The sequence below is a fragment of the Bombina bombina genome, chromosome 12 (genome assembly GCF_027579735.1).
Source record: "Bombina bombina isolate aBomBom1 chromosome 12, aBomBom1.pri, whole genome shotgun sequence".
NCBI classification, from domain to species: domain Eukaryota; kingdom Metazoa; phylum Chordata; class Amphibia; order Anura; family Bombinatoridae; genus Bombina; species Bombina bombina.
Window position 1 is genome coordinate 6411568 of NC_069510.1, and position 25228 is coordinate 6436795.

At 39.2% G+C, this 25228-nt stretch overlaps 1 protein-coding gene across 1 annotated transcript in view; it reads right to left on the minus strand.

The window, feature by feature from the left end:
• Positions 1-25228, minus strand: part of RAB14 (RAB14, member RAS oncogene family) — a 164926-nt gene that overhangs the window by 70059 nt on the left and 69639 nt on the right. The window contains exon 2 of the mRNA XM_053695938.1: positions 16810-16984. Coding sequence (XP_053551913.1) covers positions 16810-16984 — 175 coding nt within the window. The remainder of the gene's footprint in view (positions 1-16809; positions 16985-25228) is intronic.

The following is a 25228-nucleotide window of genomic DNA, read 5'->3' on the forward strand; positions in this document are numbered from 1 at the left end:
AAAATTGTTGTCCCCTTAAAGGGACAGTTTGACCCAAAAAAAATCTCCCCTTTAATTTGTTTGATATGATCTATTTTACCTGCCGGAGTATTGAATTGTTTACAAGTGGCTTGTTTACCCTTTTATCAGCATTCAAAATAGCTGATTTAGCTTGTGGTATCCCCAAATATACTGAAAGTTTTTGGACTTAAAAAAAGGGACAGTCTAGTCCAAAACAAACTTTCATTATTCAGATAGGGCGTGTCATTTTAAACAATTTTCCAATTTACTTCTATCACCAATTTTGCTTTGTTGGTATTCTTAGTTGAAAGCTAAACCTAGGAGGTTCATATGCTAATTTCTAAGACCTTGAAGGCTGCCTCTTAGCTCAGGGCACTTTGACAGTTTTTCACCACTAGAGAGTGTTAGTTCATGTGTTTCATATAGATAACACTGTGCTCAAGCATGTGAAGTTCCTAGGAGTCAGCACTGATTGGCTAAAATGCAAGTCTGTCAAAAGAACTAAAAAAAAAAGGGGCAGTCTGCAGAGGCTTAGATACAAGGTAATCACAGAGGTAAAAAGTATATTAATATAACTGAGATAAAGGGCAGTCTGCAGAGGCTTAGATACAGGGTAATCACAGAGGTAAAAAGTATATTAATATAACTGAGATAAGGGGCAGTCTGCAGAGGCTTAGATACAAGGTAATCACAGATGTAAAATGTATATTAATATAACTGAAATAAGGAGCAGTCTGCAAAGGGTTAGATACAGGGTAATCACAGATGTAAAAAGTATATTAATATAACTGAGATAAGGGGCAGTCTGCAGAGGCTTAGCTACAAGGTAATCAGAGAAAAAAAGGGTATTTATATAACTGAGATAAGGGGCAGTCTGCAGAGGCTTAGATACAAGGTAATCACAGATGTAAAATGTATATTAATATAACTGAAATAAGGAGCAGTCTGCAAAGGGTTAGATACAGGGTAATCACAGAGGTAAAAAGTATATTAATATAACTGAGATAAGGGGCAGTCAGCAGAGGCTTAGATACAAAGTAATCACAGAAGTAAAAAGTATATTAATATAACTGAGATAAGGAGCAGTCTGCAGAGGCTTAGATACAAGGTAATCAGAGGTAAAAAGTGTATTTATATAACTTTTTTATGCAAAACTAGGGAACGGGTAATTAAGGGAGTATCTATCTTTTAAAAACAAAATTTATGCTCACCTGATAAATGTATTTCTTTCCGGATATGGCGAGTCCAAAACGTCATCATTTACTGTTGGGAATATCACTCCTGGCCAGCAGGAGGAAGCAAAGAGCACCACAGCCAAGCTGTTAAGTATCACTTCCCTTCCCACAAAACCTCAGTCATTCGACCGAAGACAAAAAAAATAACGGTCTTAAAATAAAGGGCGGGGCCGTGGACATATCTGGAAATAAATTTATCAGGTAAGCATAAATTTAGTTTTCTTTCCTAAGATATGGAGAGTCCACGACGTAATCAATTTCTAGTGGGAACCAATACCCAAGCTAGAGGACACAGATGACTAGGGAGGGACAAGACAGGTAGACCTAAACAGAAGGCACCACCGCTTGAAGGATGTTTCTTCCAAAAGAATCCTCAGCCCAGGCAAAGTATCAAATTTGTAAAATTTAGAAAAATTATGCAGAGAAGACCAAGTTGCAGCCTTGCAAATCTGTTCCACAGAAACTTAATTTTTGAAAGCCCAAGAGGACGACACAGCTCTCGTGGAATGAGCCGTAATTCTCTCAGAAGGCTACTGACCAGCAGTATCATAAGCCAAACGAATTATACTTCTCAACCAGAGAGAAAGAAGCAGTAGCTTTCTGACCTTTACGTTTCCCAGAGAAAAAAACAAACCTGGCAGAAGACTGGCGAAAATCCTTAGTCGCCTGTAAATAAAATTTTAGAGCACACACACACAAACATTCAAGTTGTGCAATAAATGTTCCTTATGAGAAGAAGAATTAGGACATAGCGAAGAAACAACAATTTTCTGATTAATATTTCTATCCGAAAACACTTTAGGAAAAAACCTAACTTAGTACGAAGAACCGCCTTATCAGCATGAAAGATAAGATAAAGTGAATCACACTGCAAAGCAGAGAGTTCCAAGACTCTCCAAGCAGAAGAGATAGCAAAAAGAAACAAAACCTTCCAAGATAACTTAATGGCTCAAACGGAGCCTGTTGCAAAACTTTAAAAACAAGGTTAAGGCTACAAGGAGGAGCAACAGACTTAAACACAGGCCTGATTCTAAACAAGGCCTGACAAAAAGATTTCACATCTGACACGTCCACCAGACGCTTGAGTAACAAAAAATATAATGCAGAAATCTGATCCTTCAGAGTACTGACTGACAAACCCTTCTCCAGACCTTCCTGGAAAAAAGAACAAAAACCTAGGAATCCTGACCCTACTCCAATAGTAGCCCTTGGATTCACACCAATAAAGTTATTTATGCCATACCTTATGGTTCATTTTTTGAGCAACAGGCTTGTGAGCCAGGATGATGGTCTCAATGACAGTCTCAGAAAAACCATGCTTAGACAGAACTTAGCATTCAATCTCCAAGCAGTCAGCTTCAGAGAAATGAGATTTGGACTAAGGAAGGAACCCTGAGATAGAAGGACCTTCCTCAAAGGCAACTTCCAAGACAGAAGAGAAGACATCTTCATTAGGTCTACAAACCAGATCCTGCAAGGTCATGTAGGAACCATTGGAATTACCAAAGCTCGTGGAAGTAATGACTCGAAGGAGAGCAATAAAATATGCTAGCCTGAAATCCCAAGGAACTGCCAGCCTATCAGGGCAACCAGCGGATCTCTTGCCTTGAACCGCACCTTGGAAGCTTGGCGTTCTGCCGAAACGCCATCAGATTCAACTCCAGCCCCCCCCATTAGAGGGATAACCTGGAGAACACCTCTGGGAGGAGAGCCCACTCCCCGGGAAAAAGTGTCTGACTGCTCCTGAAATCTATTCCTAGTTGTCCACTCCTGGAATGTGGATGACAGACCGTAATTGAGAGCTTACGCCTACTGAATAATCCTAGCCATCTCATTCAAGGCTAAGGAATTCCGAGTTCCTTCCAAGTTGATGTAAGCCACTGAGGTGACATTGTCCAACTGGAACCTGATAAACCGGGCTATGGACCACTGAGGTCAAGCCATCAGAGCATTGAAAATCACTCAACTCAAAAGGTTATGAGGAGAGCAGACTCCTACCAAAGACAAAGTGCCCTTTGGAGTCCCCCACTGCTCGTCAGCCCAAAAGGCTTTAGACAGTGTTCACTATCACCCAGAAGAATACCAAAAGCATGTGCCCTGAGACAAATTCTCAGGAGAAAAACCAAGGAAACAGTCAGTCGACAGATCTAGATCTATCCTCAGAGATAGCATGATCTCCGCCACTGTTTGAGCATGCAAACCTGCAAAAATTACAGGTGGGACCGAGCAAAGGGATGATGTCCATGAGACCGATTTCCTCCATACAATGAGTCACTGATGTCATGAACAGTAGACTGCCGATAGAGGTCTTTTAATCTTTGAAATATTTTCACAGATAGGGAAACTATAATGGTCCCTAAGGAAACTGCCCCTGTAGCTGACACAAGGAAGCTGATTTCCAGAATCACTTTTCATCCGTGAGAACATAGCAAGACGACAAGATCTCTGAATGAGAGTTTACTTGTAGAAAAGATGGTACCTGAACCAAAATGTCGTCCAGAAAGGGTGCCACTTCAATACCCCAAGACTTGATCACTGCCAAAAGAACCCCCAGAACCTTAGAGAAAATTCTGGGAACGTGGCAGGGCCGAAGGTAAGGCAGAAAGGCAAATCTCGAAAACTAGAAGATATGCATCCTTCTGGTCTATGGTCGTCCGGAAGTGACCCTTCCAAGGGAAGAATGACCCAATGGCTTCTATTTAGAAGGACGGTACCCTGTAGAATAAATAGAGAATCCTCCTTGCTGGGAACACGCCCAGGAAGGAAAGGTCAAAATTTAAAATGCTTCTTTTATCTGGACTGCAGGTAAATGAAAAGAATGAACCCCCCTCAAGGAGGTAAGGTTTTAAATCTATTTAGTAACCCTGAGATACTATGTCCGCAAGCTATTAGGGACATCCGTATCTAAGAAATTCAGCCCACCACTCAATCCTATCCCGGATCAGGGGGCAAACCCTTTATGCTGATTAAGATTCAGCTGCAGGTTTCACTCAGACATCCTGTAGGTCCATTTAACTTATATTGTGGTAGTAAAGTCCCCTTTTCACCCGATCAGAAATCAATCTGTCAGACCATAAACAAACAAGGCGTTACCTTTGCAAAAGAACGCCAGAAGTTAGGAGTTTAGTGTATTAAGCCACCTCCATGCACCAAGGCAAATAGAATGTTTTCAGCGATAAAATGAGCATGCTTAAATTTAAACCCCAGTCATTCTGTGTATTGCAAATCTAAGGTCAGACTTGAGATGTCTTTCCCTGATTACAGAAGATCTGAGTGAGAACAAAGGAATTGTTTTCAAAGATTCCCTATCAGATCACTACTGACCACCATAGCTGCTCAATACATCTAAGAGAAAACAAAAGGGATGATACAATTGTTCAATTAGTGAAGATAGATAATAAACATTTAGCATTTAAAACTCATAGCTCCACATGAAGGATAAACATTGGGCCTGATAATTACCCGAGCCTGGATGCATCCTAGGGTGTTGGAGACAAGATTCTCTATATAAGTCAGATATGCCAGCAAAATTCTGAAGATATAGTAATTAGCACAGGCCTGTTAATTGCCCCTGAACCTGAGATGCACATCAAGCTAGCTAAACAGAAACACATGTTGCATTGTAACTTTGAAATTAATTTCAAAGTACAACTTATGTTTAAATTTCAAGTTAAAGTATACCTCAGTATTGTATAAAAATGTATATAATTGTGGATCTGAAATTAAATGCCTGACAATAACATATTGGATAAATATTTGCTGAATTTAATAAGTAGCTATGTAATTAAAAATCTTTAACCAGTTTGTTTCAGGATAAATTTCTTTATTTTCCAGAAATCTAATGAACATTACAGGGGAGAACTGATGTGAAGATGAGATTTCTAAATAAGAGTTGACATATAAATGCATAGAGGTTGAACCAATGTCTTAAACACTGTTGAGACATGTATTAATAAATAACTATAATACTAATGTGTATCTATGATATAAAATGTGACTAGGAAATGAAATATGTACCAGTATATCAAATGAGCTGATATACAGAATAAGTCAGATAGACATATATTTTATTGATTTATACCACTAGTCCCTCATATTCCAAAATATCATAAGTAATATACTCATGTTTAGTCTCTATCGATACATGATAAGTTATATAAGATGGGACATGTATGTTGTTAACCAGATAAGTTTATTAATATCAGGAAATAATTGTATATTAAATATAAAATTAAAAGATGTAAACTTATCAATATTGATAATGAGACTGCATTTCTAGTTATCTGCTGCCCCCTAATGGACGATAACTGGTATGATCCCAGTAAGCCTATGAGATGTTCAGTTACGAGGGCCAATGGATGATAACTGGTATGATCCCAGTAAGCCTATGAGATGTTCAGTTACGAGGGCCAATCAATGCTCATCTCCGTTAAAGGCCTATCAGACAAGTTTCAGTAAGGGTGCATCCCATATTCACCAATGATTAGAATAAAAATGCGTGGGGTACATCACGCGATATAACCTCATGCAAAGGGATAGAAGAGGTATTTTGCTTGCTAAAATTTTGACGGATAACCTTTCTGCCTTTTTGAGACACAGTCTCTATAAAGCAAATCTGGGCCTAACTTATCCATATTGCAAAAATAGCCTAACTTATCCATATTGCAAAAATACCTCTTAATTTATGAGGTGAACTGGACTTATCTGAAAAAAAAATTGAACATTCAATTTGGTGTACCTGGTAACGTATAAAAGGTTGTTTCATACTTTTATATTTAAATCAAAGGTATCTTGGTGCCACAGTTAAATTGCAGCTAATAATTTAAAGAACATATTTGGTGTTTTAAGTTATATCCATAGTCCTGTGTAGTCACAAATGCTAAATAATTTTACTTGCTAGATAAAGGTATTTTGTATTTCATATCTTTAAGTCAGGTTTATTATTGATAATGATATATATGCCTTATTGTAGCTAAAACATAATTTATGCTTACCTGATAAATTTATTTCTCTTGTGATGTATCGAGTCCATGGATTCATCCATACTTGTGGGATATTCTCCTTCCTTACAGGAAGTGGCAATGAGAGCAAACACAGCAGAGCTGTCTATATAGCTCCTCCCTTAGCTCCACCCCCCAGTCATTCGACCGAAGGCTAGGAAGAAAAAGGAGAAACTATAGGGTGCAGTGGTGACTGAAGTTTTTTAAATAAAAATATACTGCCCATCTTAAATAAACAGGGCGGGCCGTGGACTCGATACATCACAAGAGAAATAAATTTATCAGGTAAGCATAAATTATGTTTTCTCTTGTAAGATGTATCGAGTTCACGGATTCATCCATACTTGTGGGATACCAATACCAAAGCTTTAGGACACGGATGAAGGGAGGGAACAAGACAGGTACCTTAAACGGAAGGCACCACTGCTTGTAGAACCTCTCTCCCAAAAATAGCCCCCGAAGAAGCAAAAGTATCGAATTTGGAAAATTTGGAAAAAGTATGAAGCGAAGACCAAGTCGCCGCCTTACAAATCTGTTCAACAGAAGCCTCATTTTTAAAAGCCTATGTGGAAGCCACTGCTCTAGTAGAATGAGCAGTAATTCTTTCAGGAGGCTGCTGGCCAGCAGTCTCATAAGCCAAACGGATGATGCTTTTCAGCCAAAAGGAAAGAGGTAGCCGTAGCCTTTTGACCTCTCCGTTTACCAGAATAAACAACAAACAATGAAGATGTTTGACGGAAATCTTTAGTTGCTTATAAGTAGAATTTTAAAGCACCAACCACCTCAAGATTGCGCAACAGACGTTCCTTCTTTGATGAAGGATTAGGACACAGTGAAGGAACAACAATCTCCTGATTGATATTCCTATTAGAAACAACCTTAGGAAGAAACCCAGGTTTGGTACGCAAAACCACCTTATCTGCATGGAAAACAAGGTAAGGTGAATCACACTGCAAAGCAGATAACTCAGAAACTCTTCGAGCCGGAGAGATAGCTACTAAAAACAAAACTTTCCAAGATAGAAGCTTAATATCTATGGAAGGCATAGGTTCAAAAGGAACCCCTTGAAATACTTTAAGAACTAAGTTTAGGCTCCATGGCGGAGCAACAGGTTTAAATACAGGCTTGATCCTGACCAAGGCCTGACTAAACGCTTGAACGTCTGGGACATCTGTAAAAGAATAGACAAATCAGATATTTGTCCTTTTAAGAAACTAGCTGATAATCCCTTCTCCAATCCTTCTTGGAGAAAGGACAATATTCTAGGAATCCTAATCTTACTCCATAAGTAACCCTTGGATTCATACCAATAAAAATATTTGCGCCAAATCTTACGATAGATCTTCCTGGTGACAGGCTTTCTAGCTTGAATCAGGGTATCAATGACCGACTCAGAGAAACCACACTTTGATAGAATCAGGCATTCAATCTCCAAGCAGTCAGACGGAGAGAAATTAGATTTGGATACGTGAATGGACCTTGGATTAGAAGGTCCTGCCTCATTGGCAGAGTCCACAGTGGAACCGATGATATGTCCACTAGGTCTGCATACCAAGTCCTGCGTGGCCACGCAGGTGCTATCAGAAACACTGAAGCTCTCTCCCGCTTGATTCTGGCAACCAGATGTGGGAGGAGAGGAAACTGTGGAAATACATAGGCCAGATTAAAGGACCAGGGCACTGCTAGAGCAACTATCAGTACCGCCTGGGGATCCCTGGACCCGTAACAAGGAAGTTTGGCATTCTGACGGGACGCCATCAGATCCAATTCTGGTGTGCCCCATAGCTGAGTCAGCTGGGCAAATACCTCCGGATGGAGCTCCCACTCCCCCGGATAAAAAGTCTGACGACTTAGGAAATCCGCCTCCCGGTTCTCTACCCCTGGGATATGGATTGCTGAGAGATGGCAAGAGTGATCCTCCGCCCATCAGATTATTTTGGTTACCTCCATCATCGCTAGAGAACTCTGTGTTCCTCCTTGATGATTGATATAAGCTACAGTCGTGATGTTGTCCGACTGAAATCTGATGAATTTGGCCGCAGCTATCTGGGGCCACGCCTGAAGCGCATTGAATATCGCTCTCAGTTCTAGAATGTTTATCGGGAGGAGAGTTTCCTCCCTAGACCATAAGCCCTGTGCTTTCAGGGAGTTCCAGACAGCACCCCAGCCTAGCAGGCTGGCATCTGTCGTTACTATGAGCCATTCTGGCCTGCGGAAACATATTCCCTGAGACAGGTGGTCCTGAGACAACCACCAGAGAAGAGAATCTCTGGTCTCCTGGTCCAGATGCAGTTGAGGAGAGAAATCTGCATAATCCCCATTCCACTGTTTAAGCATGCATAGTTGCAGTGGTCTGAGGTGTAGGCGGGCAAAAGGAACTATGTCCATTCCGGCTACCACGAGTCTGATTACCTCCATACATTGAGCCACTGATGGCTGAGGAATGGAATGAAGAGCTCGGCAAGTGGTTTAGAGTTTTGATTTTCTGACCTCCGTCAGAAATATTTTCATTTCTAACGAGTCTATCAGAGTCCATAGGAAGGAAACTCTTGTGAGAGGGAAGAGAGAACTCTCTTTTATGTTCACCTTCCACCCGTGAGATCTCAGAAAAGCCAACACAATGTCCGTGTGAGACTTGGCTAGCTGGAAAGTCGACGCCTGAATCAAGATGTCGTCTAGATAAGGTGCCACTGATATGCCCCATGGTCTTAGAACCGCCAAAAGGGACCCTAGCACCTTTGTGAAAATTCTGGGAGTCGTGGCCAACCCGAAGGGAAGGGCCACGAACTGGTAATGCCTGTCCAGAAATGCGAATCTGAGGAATTGATGATGATCTCTGTGAATAGGGATGTGTAGATACGCATCCTTTAAGTCCACGGTAGTCATATATTGACCCTCCTGGATCAGGGGTAGAATAGTCCGAATAGTCTCCATCTTGAATGATGTTACTCTGAGGAATTTTTTTAGAATTTTGAGATCCAAGATTGGTCTGGAAGTCCCCTCTTTTTTGGGAACCACAAACAAGTTTGAGTAAAACCCTAGCCCTTGTTCCGCTTTTGGAACTGGGTGGATTACTCCCATGGTATGTAGGTCTTCTACACAGCGTAAGAACGCCTCTCTCTTTGTCTGGTTTGCAAACAATAGAGAAATGTGAAATCTCCCACTTGGGGGAGAGTCTGAAGTCCAGAAGATATCCCTGGGACACAATTTCTAAGGCCCAGGAATCGTGAATATCTCTTGCCCAAGCCTGAGCGAAGAGAGAGAGAGAGTCTGCCCCCTACTAGATCCGGTCCCGGATCGGGGGCTACCCCTTCATGCTGTCTTGGAGGCAGCTGCAGGCTTCTTGGCCTGTTTACTCTTGTTCCAAGCCTGGTTAGGTCTCCAGACTGACTTGGATTGGGCAAAATTCCCCTCTTGCTTTGCAGCAGGGGAAGCTGAAGCGGGACCACCCTTGAAGTTCCGAAAGGAACTCAAAATTATTTTGTTTGGTCCTCATTTTATTTGTTTTATCCTGAGGGAGGTCATGGCCTTTCCCTCCAGTGATGTCTGAAATAATCTCTTTCAGTTCAGGCCCGAATAGGGTCTTTCCTTTGAAAGGGATGTTCAAAAGTTTAGATTTTGATGACACATCAGCAGACCAGGACTTAAGCCAGAACGCCCTGCGTGCTAAAATGGCAAAACCTGAATTTTTTGCCGCTAACTTAGCCAGTTGGAAAGCGGCATCTGTAATGAAAGAATTAGCCAACTTCAGGGCCTTAATTCTGTCCATAATATCCTCTAATGGAGTCTCCATCTGAAGAGCCTCTTCTAGAGCCTCGAACCAGAAAGCAGCTGCAGTAGTTACAGGAACAATGCACGCAATAGGTTGGAGAAGAAAACCTTGATGAACAAAAATTTTCTTCAGAAGACCCTCTAATTTTTTATCCATAGGATCTTTGAAAGCACAACTGACTTCAATAGGTATAGTTGTATGCTTAGCCAGAGTAGAAATAGCTCCCTCCACCTTAGGAACTGTCTGCCACGAGTCCCGCATGGTGTCCGATATGGGAAACATTTTCTTAAAAACAGGAGGGGGAGCGAACGGAATACCTGGTCTATCCCACTCCTTAGTAACAATATTCGCAATCCTCTTAGGGACTGGAAAAAATATCAGTGTAAACATGAACCTCTAAGTATTTGTCCATTTTACACAATTTCTCTGGGACCACTATAGGGTCACAATCATCTAGAGTCGCTAATACCTCCCTGAGCAATAAGCAGAGGTGTTCAAGCTTAAATTTAAAGGCCATCATATCAGAATCTGTCTGAGAGCGTCTTTCCTGAATCAGAAATTTCTCCCTCAGATAACAAATCCCTTACCCCTACTTCAGAACATTGTGAGGGTATATCGGATACGGCTACTAAAGCGTCAGACGGCTCAGCATTTGTTCTTAACCCAGAGCTGTCACGCTTTCCTTGTAAACCAGGCAGTTTGGATAAAACCTCTGTGAGGGTTGTATTCATAACTGTGGCCATGTCTTGTAAAGTAAATGAATTTGACGCACTAGAGGTACTAGGAGTCCCTTGTGCAGGTGTTACTGGTTGTGACACTTGGGGAGAACTAGATGTTAAACCCTAATTTCCTTCTGTCTGAGAATCATCTATTGCAATATTTTTAAGTGCTAAAATTCTCTTTATAAATTTATAGACATATCAGTGCAATTGGGACACATTCTAAGAGGGGGTTCCACAATGGCTTCTAAACACATTGAACAAGGTTTTTCCTTGGTGTCAGACATGTTAAACAGGGTAATAATGTAACAAGCAAGCTTGGAAAACACTTTAATCAAAGCAAGTAACACTTAGGAAAAAAAGGGTACTGTGCATTTAAAAGAAAAAAAGCTGCATAAACTCTTCAAAACAGTGTAAAAAAAGCAGTAAACTCAACAAATTTTTTACAGTAGCATCATAAAGCCTTAGTAACTTTGCAGAACTATGCAAATAAACAATCAACCCCTTAATGTAAAAACCGGATTGACAAAACGTCAAAACCGGTAAAAAACGTTCAGCACCTTGCCACAGCTCTGCTGTGGCGCCTACCTGCCCTTTAGAAATGATTTGTGGGGAAAAAAAAACTTCTTTACAGCCCTCAAACACAGTAGGAACCTCAGGAGAAGCAGCTGGATGTCTCTGAGGAAAAGAAACTGCGCAACTGAAGCGCAAAAATAGGCCCCTCCCACCTCACTCAATGTTATGGGGCCTAAAAGAAACACAACAGAGTGTTTCTTAAACTAGCCATGTGGGTTAATAACCCTTAAACAAGCCACAATGACCCCTTAAAGTCCCTCAAAAAAACGTTATATTTGCAATAAAAACAAAAGCGTTTTTTACTATCAGTGTCACCAGTAACTAATGAGCCCTTTATGCAAGTTGGGATTCCTACTAAGTTTCTGAATACAGCTTACCCTTCCCTCATGGGGATACTGCCAGTCTTTTCTAGAAACAAAACAGTCTGTCTAGAAAAAAATAGACTGAACATACCTCAATGCAGTTTAGCCTGTAAACCATTCCCCCAACTGATGTTTTCCCTTTACTCTTAAGCCTTTGTGAGAACAGCAGTGGATCTTAGTTACAAAGTGCTAAGATCATCATCCTCCTTGCAGAAATCTTCATCCCTTTTCTGCCAGAGAGTAAATAGTACACACCGGTACCATTTAAAATAAACTTTTGCTTGAGAAAATAAAAACTAACATTTTTGTCACCACACTCACTTTACCCTTCCTAGTACTTAGAGTAGGCAAAGAGAATGACTGGGGGGTGGAGTTAAGGGAGGAGCTATATAGACCGCTATGCTGTGGGTGCTCTTTGCCACTTCCTGTAAGGAAGGAGAATATCCCACAAGTATGGATGAATCCGTGGACTCGATACATCTTAAAAGAGAAATATGGTTATTTCAGCTCAGATAAACTGGCATATCAATCAGATGGTAAAGTATTTTGTTATATTGTCTAACTAAACATTGTTGAGTTAACGGTCCATATTCTGGTATTTTATTGTGGTATTTTAATGGGATTGTGAGTAAAGTTCATTTTAAAAAGGTATATTTATTTTATGATCTGTTGTATAGAATATTGTAACGGAATAAGAGTGCATAGTTGATTCAAAGCTAGTCTCTACTTAATATATTTCAATGTGTTTATAAATTTAACCAATCTCAAGAATTTAGGAATAAATATTTCAATTGTTTCGTATATACATTTTTTATTGGAGGTCATTTTAAATAAATAAATAAATAAATAAATTATATTTATAAACCTGGTATATATTGACAATAAGGGTAAAGGAAATACTAGTAAACCATTTAATACACGCCAGCAGGTAAAGTGGATTATTGGGAACAAATGAAAGGGGAGACATTTTTTTTAGTAAACTGTCCCTTTAAGTTACAGCCGAGAACTGGAGTTCCTGAGCTCATGGCATCTGCCGCATATGGCGCCAAAGCGCGATCAGTGCTCCAGTTCCATATGGATGCAGATGCCGGATCGTTACAGACTGTATGCTGTTTGGGAGGGATCATGGGGTGGTAAGTGTCAGGTGGGAGGGGGATCTCTACACTACAGCTAAAATTAATCTTACAAGTTACCTGATTAACCCCTTCAATGCCGGGAATAATAGAATTGTGCTGCGCAGCTGCAGTTAGCCACCTTCTAATTAACAAAAACCAATGGCAAAGCAATATAGGTCTGCCATTTCTGCACAAAGGGGATCCCAGAGAAGCTTTTACAAATATATATTAAAAATAGGCCTAGATCAATACCTTGGGTTGTGTCTACTATAGTATCTGAATCATGAAATTTTAAATTTCCTAACCCTTTAAATTGACAAAATAAAAGGCAAATAAGCAATTTTTAAACCATGTAATACACTAAAGTAAATAGTACCATTGGGAACACAAAGGAGAGAGAATGCTACAATGCACTGGCCCTTTAAGTAAGGTATGTACACAACACACATATGCGTTAAGAGATTTCTACCAGAACCAGTTAGTCAGTACAAGAAAACCCTTTCACAGCCAGATCTTCAAACAGCAATACAGTTATGGAACCGCACAGCCATCTGCACTAGCAGTTACTTAAACACTGCACTACAGCTTAGTTACATCATATTCTTACCATAAGGGCTGGTAAAGTTAATCTAAGCTGTAAACATGGTGTACAAATGTGAAACAAAAGGAATACTAAAAATGAAAAAGCAGTTGCACACCAGAAAGTAAGGCATTGTGTGCCAATACAGGTGGCACAAGCTCTCATGGGTCTCTCACCAGCACAAGAAAGAACATTTTTTATGGTATCTAGTCACTAGTCATTGTGCCCTTGACAAGAACAGAGTATAGCTCAGGTAAGGTGGCCTCCAGTCACTAGCTGACTAGCCGCAGACCAGCTCTTGGTATCTAGTCACTAGTCATTGTGCCTTTGATAAGGACAGGACTGTAGCACAGGTAAGGTGGCCTCTCCAGTCAATAGCAGACTAGCCGCAGACCAGCTATTGGTATCTAGTCACTAGTCATTGTGTCCTGGATAAGGACAGGACTATAGCTCAGGTAAGGTGGCCTCTCCAGTTACTAGCAGACTAGCCGCAGACCAGCTCTCGGTATCTAGTCACTAGTCATTGTGCCTTTGATAAGGACAGGACTGTAGCACAGGTAAGGTGGCCTCTCCAGTCACTAGCTGCAGACCAGCTCTTGTTATCTAGTCACTAGTCATTGTGCCCTTGATAAGGACAGGACTATAGCACAGGTAAGGTGGCCTACAATCACTAGTTGACTAGCCGCAGACCAGCTCTTGGTATTTAGTCACTAGTCATTGTGCCTTTGATAAGGACAGGACTGTAGAACAGGTAAGGTGGCCTCTCCAGTCACTAGCAGACTAGCTGCAGACCAGCTCTTGTTTAGCAGGTTTTGTAGAAGGAGCAAGAAAAATCAGCTAGTGGCTGGATGAGGTCAGCTTGCCTTGTAGAGCCTGACCCTGAGGCAGAACTTTTTTACCCCCTTTCTGCAATGACATTTTTTAGTAAACATAATTCTGCAGGTCATTGTGAAATTAAATTTTAAATGGACAGTCTACCCCAGAATTATTTATTTATTACCCATTCCCCAGTTTTGCACAACCCACACCGTTATATTATTTTATACTTTTTACCTTGTATATACACAGACTGCTTCCTTATTTCAGTTCTTTTGCCAGACTTGCATTTTATCCAATTAGTACTGACTCATAAATAACATTGTGCTCATACACATGGAGTTATTTGTATGGCATATATGAACCAACACCCTCTAGCTGTGAAAAGCGATCAAATGCCCTTAGATAAGAAGTGGACTTCAAGGGCTTAGAAATTAGCATATAAGCCTACCTAGCTTTAGCTTTCAACTAAAAAGAGAACAAAGCAAATTAGATTAAAAAAAAAAAAAAAAAAAAAAAGGAAAGTTGTTTTAATTGCATGTCCTATCTACATCATGAAAGCTTAAATTTTAACTTTAAATTAGGCAGTTACGGGGGGTGGAACCAGACTGAGCTCCAAGATGGTTGTGTGAGTCTGGAGCTCCGGGCAGTTAATCCAGCAAAAGGTGGAAAAAAGCACAATCAAAATTTTCAATCTTGCAAGCCTATCTCTGGGGAGCTGCGGGAGACCGTATACATGACTGCAACACCGCTGAGTAATGTGAGACAGCAAATCCGAATTGCTGAGGCCTACTTCCACGCCGTAATTACAGCTCGACTTGTGGTAACGCAGAGGTCATCCAGAAGAGCTGAATAGCACACAAATAGGCCACCAACAAACCCACAAAACGCTCTGGAGACCCCTAAATGGACTTTTGCCGAGAAGCGAGAGGGAGTGAAGATAGTAGCGAAACTGAGCCACAAAAAGCAGCCACGTCGGTAAGCCACCCTATCAACAGCCTTACGCTGTAACATAAAAAGGAGCACATACCGTCCTACATATCCCCTACAATGAGAACATACACTAAAATAGCAAGACCACCAGCTCATGGGGGGCCAATATTAAATCCGGACTAATGTTTATAATGTTGTCTTTATTATTATTAAAAGACCCTACTGCCAATCCTTTTTCCCAGTGATGGAGACTATTAACCCTGCTTAAATGGGAACATATCAGAAACAGACGCTATAGCCAAAACCAGGTGGTGAAAGACACAAAATATAAAACCAGATCTGAAACGGTTACCTATCTACATAAACCCTGATGTGTGAGACCCACTGGGAAAGTACAAAGAATACTGATGCTATAGCCTCACTGTGAGAGCTGACAGGGAGGCAAAGACTTAATATATGGCTACCAGAATCATTCCTCCCATAACTTATATCTACATTTACTTCTGACATTTGCCAAGATAGGCTCCCAGAGGACTGTGTAAGACCAATATTAAAAGCACCATGTAAGCTAGAAAAATGAACAAGCTGGGAGACAAAAAATCTAAATCCACAAATGTGGACACTTTTCAAAACCACCAAACCTCCAGAAATAATGGAAACTGATATGGAAGATGAAGCTGATCCAGAATCTGGAATACAAAGCTCACAGGCAGATCAAACATTAGCGACAAAAGCGGATCTACAACATCTAGTGTCCAAACAAGATCTCTCCACGAACTTTGGAATAAAATTGATAACCTTAATTCCACAGTAACAGCTAGCTTAAAGGGACATTCTAGTCAAAATTAAAATTTCATGATTCAGATAGAGAAGAAATTTTAAGCAACTTTTGAATTTACTTCTATTATCAATTTTTCTTTGTTCTCTTGGTATCTTTATTTGAATGTAAGCTTAGGAACCGGCCCATTTTTGGTTCAGCACCTGGGTAGTGCTTGCTGATTGGTGGCTACATTTAGACACCAATCAGAAAGTGCTACCCAGGTGCTAAACCAAAAATGGGCTGGCTCCTAAGCTTACATTCTTGCTTTTTCAAATAAAGATACCAAGAGAACGAATAAAAATTGATAATAGGAGTAAATTAGAAAGTTTCTTAAAATCGCATGCTCTATCTGAATCACAAAGGTTTAGACTATTCCATTAAAAGATATTAAAAAAAATGATATAGCTGAAATGGGGAATCGAGTAGAGACACTTGAAAAAAACCAAGAGGTATTCTCGGATGACCTTTCCATGACCTCAAATTCTTTATCCTCCCAACAACAATTAATTTCTGACCTTCAGGGAAAAAAAAGGAGGATATGGAGAATCGGACAAGAGGAGAAAAATACGTCTCAAAAGGGATTCCAGAAACCATAGCAGCAAAATTACTTTTGTTCAACAGCTATTTAGCTCTATCACTGGGGGAGCTAAAGGAGAAGAGTTTCAGATTGAACGTGCTCACAGAGCATTCAGAGCGAGACCCAAAGAAGATCTCCCAGCAAGGGATGTTATTGTTAAATTCTTACAGTTCCATGAAAAAGAAAGAATCTTAATGGCAGCTCCCCAAAATCCCACAATCAAATTTGAAGGAAATATAGTTTAATTCTACCAAGATTTATGTATCAGGACATTGCAACGCCACAACTCTCTTCGTCCACTTACCACACTGCTGCGTCAAAATCAGATTGCGCATCGCTGGGTCTTTCCCTTTGCCCTACAAGTGATAAGAGGGTAGATTTTCTTCCATAAAAAGGAGTGGAGGAGATCCCAACCATCAGCAAAACACTGGGATTGGAAATTCCGGAGATACCATCACAGCTTCTGTCCGCTAATAATCCTGAAAAGATGGATTCACAGAATGCATCTCAAAAATCGAGTTGGACAAAGGTCACAAAAAAGAAACTAAAAAAACAGGATGACTAGAGTTCGTCCGGATTTGTTACTCGGAACCTATATAAAGAACACAGTCTGAACTAATGACTAATTGACTTTACTCTGATTACAAAGTCGGGTATGATATGAACCGGCAAGGTGGACACCAATCGATCACAAAATCACTTTATATGCAGATGACGTCCTGCTCATGTTAAAGGGACACTGAACACACATTTTTTTTCTTTTGTGATTCAGATAGAGCATGCAATTTTAAGCAACTTTCTAATTTACTCCCATTATCATTTTTTCTTCGTTCTCTTGCTATCTTTATTTTAAAAGCAGAAATGTAAATTTTAGCAGCCAGCCCATTTTAGGTTCAGCACCATGGATAGTGCTTGCTTATTGGAGGCTTACATTTACCCACCAATAAGCAAGCATAACCCAGGTTCTCAACCAAAAATGGTCCAGCTCCTATGCATCACATTCCTGCTTTATAAATAAAGATGGCAAGAGAACGAAGAAACATTGATAATAGGAGTAAATTAGAAAGTTGCTTAAAATTGCTGCTCTATCTGAATCACGAAAGAAAAAAAATTGGGTTTAGTGTCCCTTTAACCAAGCTTCTGATCTCTCTCCCCAATCTATATAATACCATCAACATTTTCTCCTCAATCTCCGGCTACAAAATAAATTTGGACAAATGTGAAGCCCTCCCTATAGCTATGCCAAATCATACAATTAAGCATATTGAAGCCAATTTACCTAGGAGTTAAACACATTCCTCACAGCTATATAAAACAATCCTTTCTCCCCTATATAAAGTAATTCGATCAGATCTCCTCAGATGGCAAAAGCATAACTTTGTGGTATGGTAGACTTTCAACCATAAAAATAAACATTTTCCCCAGACTTTTATACTTATTTAGAGCATTACCAAATAAGGTTCCAAAACATGATCTAGAAACACTCCAAACCGCGCTTCATGGGTTCCTCAGAGGTAAAAAACACGCTAGAATTCCCTTTCACACCCTGACATGCCAGACAACTGGGAGGAGTTAGGGCTCCAAACCTTCTAGACTATTACCATGCCTCCAAACTAGCTCAAATCTCCATTTTCAGTAGAAAAGATAGGAACATAATATGGCCCACATTAGAGTTTTGGGTTCACCAGAGGATGTCTTGTGGAATAGAGATGAGGGAAATGTGGGATTTGACACATGTTCCTAAACAACTTATCAATCCATACAACAATGGAAAACAAACACCACACTCATGCCCTCTCATTGGTTAATAATTCCATTAAAGTACCTGATCCACAAAGATTATAGACCTTTAATAAACAAATAGGAAAATAAAGGGTTATATAGAGAGTGGATGACTCTCTCATACATAAAACTCCTATGACTTCTAGCCAGGATGCAACAGAAACTGGACCCTCTCCCTCTAAGCTGGTTCTTGTACTTACAAATAACGGTAGCCCTTCGCAAAAACACTTCAGGCATTACATCCCTCCCACTAAACACCCTAGAACGAATTTGTGTCTCTCATACTAGGTCGAAATATATAATATTGCAACTATAGATCGCTATTCAAGACGCTAAAACTAAAAACAAACAGCGACTGATACTCAAATGGGAAACCAATAAAGGCGAGGAAAAAGATAGACAAATGGGATAAAATACATGAGGGAAAATTGTATTAAGACGTTGTTTCGATGGTATTTAACCCTTATGAAAACTGTACACCTAATAAAAAGGTAGCACTAGAAATGGTTAGAGATGTGATGCAATAGGAACCTATCTGCATAGGTGGTGGGAGTGCCCCAAAATTCAAACAATATGACCTATCTAAATTGTTGAGCACTATAGTAGATGAACAAATCTCCCTTACCATACCACAGGCTCTGTTAAATGAAAGAATCTCAAAATATAACGCTCATATAAAACACCTTCATAGGAATCCTTTGTACAATCACCCAAATCAATATTACAAAATATAACGCTCATATAAAACACCTTCATAGGAATCCTTTGTACAATCACCCAAATCAATATTACAAAATATAACGCTCATATAAAACACCTTCATAGGAATCCTTTGTACAATCACCCAAATCAATATTACAAAATATAACGCTCATATAAAACACCTTCATAGGAATCCTTTGTACAATCACCCAAATCAATATTACAAAATATAACGCTCATATAAAACACCTTCATAGGAATCCTTTGTTCAATCACCCAAATCAATATTACAAAATATAACGCTCATATAAAACACCTTCATAGGAATCCTTTGTACAATCACCCAAATCAATATTACAAAATATAACGCTCATATAAAACACCTTCATAGGAATCCTTTGTACAATCACCCAAATCAATATTACAAAATATAACGCTCATATAAAACACCTTCATAGGAATCCTTTGTACAATCACCCAAATCAATATTACAAAATATAACGTTCATATAAAACACCTTCATAGGAATCCTTTGTACAATCACCCAAATCAATATTACAAAATATAACGTTCATATAAAACACCTTCATAGGAATCCTTTGTACAATCACCCAAATCAATATTACAAAATATAACGCTCATATAAAACACCTTCATAGGAATCCTTTGTACAATCACCCAAATCAATATTACAAAATATAACGCTCATATAAAACACCTTCATAGGAATCCTTTGTACAATCACCCAAATCAATATTACAAAATATAACGCTCATATAAAACACCTTCATAGGAATCCTTTGTACAATCACCCAAATCAATATTACAAAATATAACGCTCATATAAAACACCTTCATAGGAATCCTTTGTACAATCACCCAAATCAATATTACAAAATATAACGCTCATATAAAACACCTTCATAGGAATCCTTTGTACAATCACCCAAATCAATATTACAAAATATAACGCTCATATAAAACACCTTCATAGGAATCCTTTGTACAATCACCCAAATCAATATTACAAAATATAACGCTCATATAAAACACCTTCATAGGAATCCTTTGTACAATCACCCAAATCAATATTACAAAATATAACGCTCATATAAAACACCTTCATAGGAATCCTTTGTACAATCACCCAAATCAATATTACAAAATATAACGCTCATATAAAACACCTTCATAGGAATCCTTTGTACAATCACCCAAATCAATATTACAAAATAGAACGCTCATATAAAACACCTTCATAGGAATCCTTTGTACAATCACCCAAATCAATATTACAAAATAGAACGCTCATATAAAACACCTTCATAGGAATCCTTTGTACAATCACCCAAATCAATATTACAAAATATAACGCTCATATAAAACACCTTCATAGGAATCCTTTGTACAATCACCCAAATCAATATTACAAAATATTGGAAATCAGGAGCACCTACATGGGTAAAAACATCAAATAAAATTAAATATACAATGTACGAATCTGCAGCACATATTCAAAATACGACAGAATCATTTTATAAAGTGTGGTTGGATACTGCACAATGATGGTACACAAAATCAATCTACAGGACCCAGAGAAGCCGATAACCCTACACAGGAACTATGTGACTAGCTACTTTAATAGGAACTAAGTGCAAAAACACTTATAAATGTATAAACTGTAAACAAGTGCAAGGATAAATATCTAGATAAGAAACGCAATACATCGTAACAAAATGTTGGTTTTATTTGTTTTCCATTCCTTTTTATCATTGACGAATTATGTTTAACGTGTTCTCTTCATGTCTGGTAGATCTGTTGAAAATGGCATGGGATGCTAAACCATAGCCTGGATGTGGAATACGCTTACTTGTGAATATTCTTGTAGTACACAATTTGTATTAAACAGACTGTACAAATGGAGACCAAACAACCAAAAACTTTTATTAGAATGGAAGAGAACTTACAATTTCATGCTTTGCTCATTTTGCTGAAACTACTCTGAATATTTCATAACAAAAATGTAATGTTTTTTTTAAAAATGTTTAATAAAAAATATTTCAACCTAAATTAGGCAGTTACACTAGAGAACCACCTCAATGGGAATGCGTTAAAAAGGGAACCACCTCAATGGGAATGCGTTAAAAAGGGAACCACCTCAATGGGAATGCGTTAAAAAGGGAACCACCTCAATGGGAATGCGTTAAAAAGGGAACCACCTCAATGGGAATGCGTTAAAAAGGGAACCACCTCAATGGGAATGCGTTAAAAAGGGAACCACCTCAATGGGAATGCGTTAAAAAGGGAACCATCTCAATGGGAATGCGTTAAAAAGGGAACCATCTCAATGGGAATGCGTTAAAAAGGGAACCATCTCAATGGGAATGCGTTAAAAAGGGAACCATCTCAATGGGAATGCGTTAAAAAGGGAACCATCTCAATGGGAATGTGTTAGATCGTAAACCCAATTTTTTTCATGAATCAGATAGAGCAGCAATTTTAAGTAACTTTCTAATTTACTCCTATTATCAATTTTTCTTCCTTCTCTTGGTATCTTTATTTGAAAATCAGAAATGAATGTTTAAGAGCCTGCCCATTTTTGGTTTCAGAACCTGGGTTGCATGTGCTGATTGATTAGTTACATTTAGACACCAATAAACAAGTGCAACTCAGGTTCTGAACCAAAAATGGGCCGGCTCTTAAACATTCATTTCTGATTTTCAAATAAAGATACCAAGAGAAGGAAGAAAAATTAATGGGAGTAACTTAGAAAGTTACTTAAAATTGCTGCTGCTCTGAATCATGAAAGAACAAATTTGGGTTTACTATCCCTTTACTACAAACTGGAAACTCTGTGACTGGGTGTCACAGATAACCTATAGGAGGCGCTTACTATGCAAGTGGTATGGGTGGTCCTAGTGTTAAAATCATATATAAATTGTTAAAATCATATATAGACTAGGTTGGAAAATTAATATGATATGTAGATCAGACAATAAAAATAAAAATACAAATGTATATATGTAAAAATACACACGTTATACTGGAAGAAGTCCAATAAATGGTGCAAATAAAAAGTCCCAAATAAAGTCAGTCTGAACAAGGGAAAAATGAAGAAGGCAGCTCTCAGTCTTCACTTCACAAGTGATGTAATTTTCTTATATGGACAACTGTAAAAAACAGAAACAAAGGCGCCACATGTGTAGATCAATGGATACCAAGATGTAAATCTGGACAAGACACAGGATACTCACAAACGTGAAGGCACTCTCTTGTGCCTGTTAGAGGCAGGCTGGTATTCTAAACAGCAAACCAGCTGGCTGTGTAAACGAATCCCCGTCGTGATGTCCTGGAAAGATGGATGTCCTGCAAGGCAGTCCTTGCCTGGATAGTGTCCTAGAGGTTGGAACAGGGAGAAAGGCTAGACAGCCTCTGGGTTACTTAGAAGAGATTGATGCACACACCAGACTTAGTGAATCATAAAACTAGCATTTATTATACAAAATAAAATAGCCAGTAATGTAGCACATTACAGCTGGTGTGTTAAAATCAAATCTCTTATGGTATATAGAGAAATAAAGCTTATACAAAATAAAATAGCCAGTAATGTAGCAGTTTTCTCTATATACCATAAGAGATTTGATTTTAACACACCAGCTGTAATGTGCTACATTACTGGCTATTTTATTTTGTATAATAAATGCTAGTTTTATGATTCACTAAGTCTGGTGTGTGCATCAATCTCTTCTAAGTAACCCAGAGGCTGTCTAGCCTTTCTCCCTGTTCCAACCTCTAGGACACTATCCAGGCAAGGACTGCCTTGCAGGACATCCATCTTTCCAGGACATCACGACGGGGATTCGTTTACACAGCCAGCTGGTTTGCTGTTTAGAATACCAGCCTGCCTCTAACAGGCACAAGAGAGTGCCTTCACGTTTGTGAGTATCCTGTGTCTTGTCCAGATTTACATCTTGGTATCCATTGATCTACACATGTGGCGCCTTTGTTTCTGTTTTTTACAGTTGTCCATATAAGAAAATTACTATCCCTTTAACCAGAGAATATACATTTTTAAAATGTAAAATATAATGCCGCAGATAAAAATTTAATTCCAAATTAGCTGAAGAAAAAAATAATCATTTTTTAAAATGTTTATTGAATATATTTGTTTTCTTTGCTCTTGGTCCAATATCACATAATCATAAGGTACAAATACAAAGGTGCATTGCTCACATGCAGGAGGAACAGCTTTGCAGAGCTGTAAAGGCTAGGGGGCGGGGTTAAAAAATAATAATCAGAGAGCCAGTCACCAATCAATGCACTGCTCCATATCTGACTAAGTTAAGGAGAACCTATATAGTGCAGCCAGAGTACATTGCTGTCTGATGTAGATAGCAGTTCTTGCATGTGTCCTTTCTCCGAGGACATCACAGATCATAGCATGTTCTGCCTTGGGGAGCATATGCACACTCTTGTATTAACTCGCAGAGCGTAAGCATCTGGTGCGCCACTACAACATTGCTTGAAGCTGACACTGTACACAATGTTGGCGCTGTCTTGTGGATTACACTGTGTGGCAATCACTAATAGCTAGAAGGAGATCTGACAAGGTCCGTTTGCAATTTAAGATTCTATTTCTTATATGTTTCTTTTTGCCCTATGCAACTATGAGTGGATCAACGGATATCTTGTGGTTGCATTGTAGTATAGCTTAGTTTTTGCTCACAAATGTATTGTAACCTATGAACCTGACGTATTTGTATATAGTAATATCAAGAATCACACAAAAATCTATTGTAACCTATGAACCAGACATGTATTTGTATATAGTAATATCAAAAATCACACAAAAAACAGAATTTATGCTTACCTGATAAATTACTTTCTCCAACGGTGTGTCCGGTCCACGGCGTCATCCATTACTTGTGGGAAATGTTCTCCCCCACAGGGAAAGGCAAGGAGAGCACACAGCAAGAGCTGTCCATATAGCTCCCCCTCTGGCTCCGCCCCCCCAGTCATTCGACCGACGGTTAGGAGAAAAAGGAGAAACTATAGGGTGCCGTGGTGACTGTAGTGTATAAAGAAAAAAAAATTCAACCTGATTTAAAAAAAAAAACAGGGCGGGCCGTGGACCGGACACACCGTTGGAGAAAGTAATTTATCAGGTAAGCATAAATTCTGTTTTCTCCAACATTGGTGTGTCCGGTCCACGGCGTCATCCATTACTTGTGGGAACCAATACCAAAGCTTTAGGACACGGATGAAGGGAGGGAGCAAATCAGGTTACCTAAACAGAAGGCACCACGGCTTGCAAAACCTTTCTCCCAAAAACAGCCTCCGAAGAAGCAAAAATATCAAATTTGTAGAATTTGGCAAAGTGTGCAGAGAAGACCAAGTCGCTGCCTTACATATCTGGTCAACAGAAGCCTCGTTCTTATAGGCCCATGTGGAAGCCACAGCCCTAGTAGAGTGAGCTGTGATACGGTCAGGAGGCTGCCGTCCGGCAGTCTCATAAGCCAAGCGGATAATGCTTTTCAGCCAGAAAGGGAGGTAGCAGTAGCTTTTTGACCTCTCCTCTTACCAGAGTAAACGACAAACAAGGATGAGGTTTGTCTAAAATATTTTGTTGCTTCTAAATAGAACTTTAAAGCACGAACAACATCTAAATTGTGTAATAAAACGTTCCTTCTTTGAAACTGGATTCGGACACAAAGAAGGAACAACTATTTCCTGGTTGATGTTCTCGTTGGAAACAACTTTTGGAAGAAAACCAGGCTTAGTACGCAAAACAACCTTATCTGAATGGAACACCAGATAGGGTGGATCACACTGCAAAGCAGATAATTCAGAAACTCTTCTAGCAGAAGAAATAGCAACCAAAAACAGTAATAACTTAATATCTATGGAATGTAAAGGTTCAAACGGAACCCCTTGAAGAACTGAAAGAACTAAATTTAGACTCCAAGGAGGAGTCATGGGTCTGTAAACAGGCTTGATTCTAACCAAAGCCTGAACAAAAGCTTGTACATCTGGCAAAGCTGCCAGTCATTTGTGCAACAAGACGGATAATGCAGAAATCTGTCCTTTTAGAGAACTAGCTGACAATCCTTTATCCAAACCTTCTTGGAGAAAGGAGAGAATCTTTGGAATTTTAATCTTACTCCAGGAGAATCCTTTGGATTCACACCAACAGATATATTTTTTCCATATTTTATGGTAAATCCTTCTAGTCACAGGTT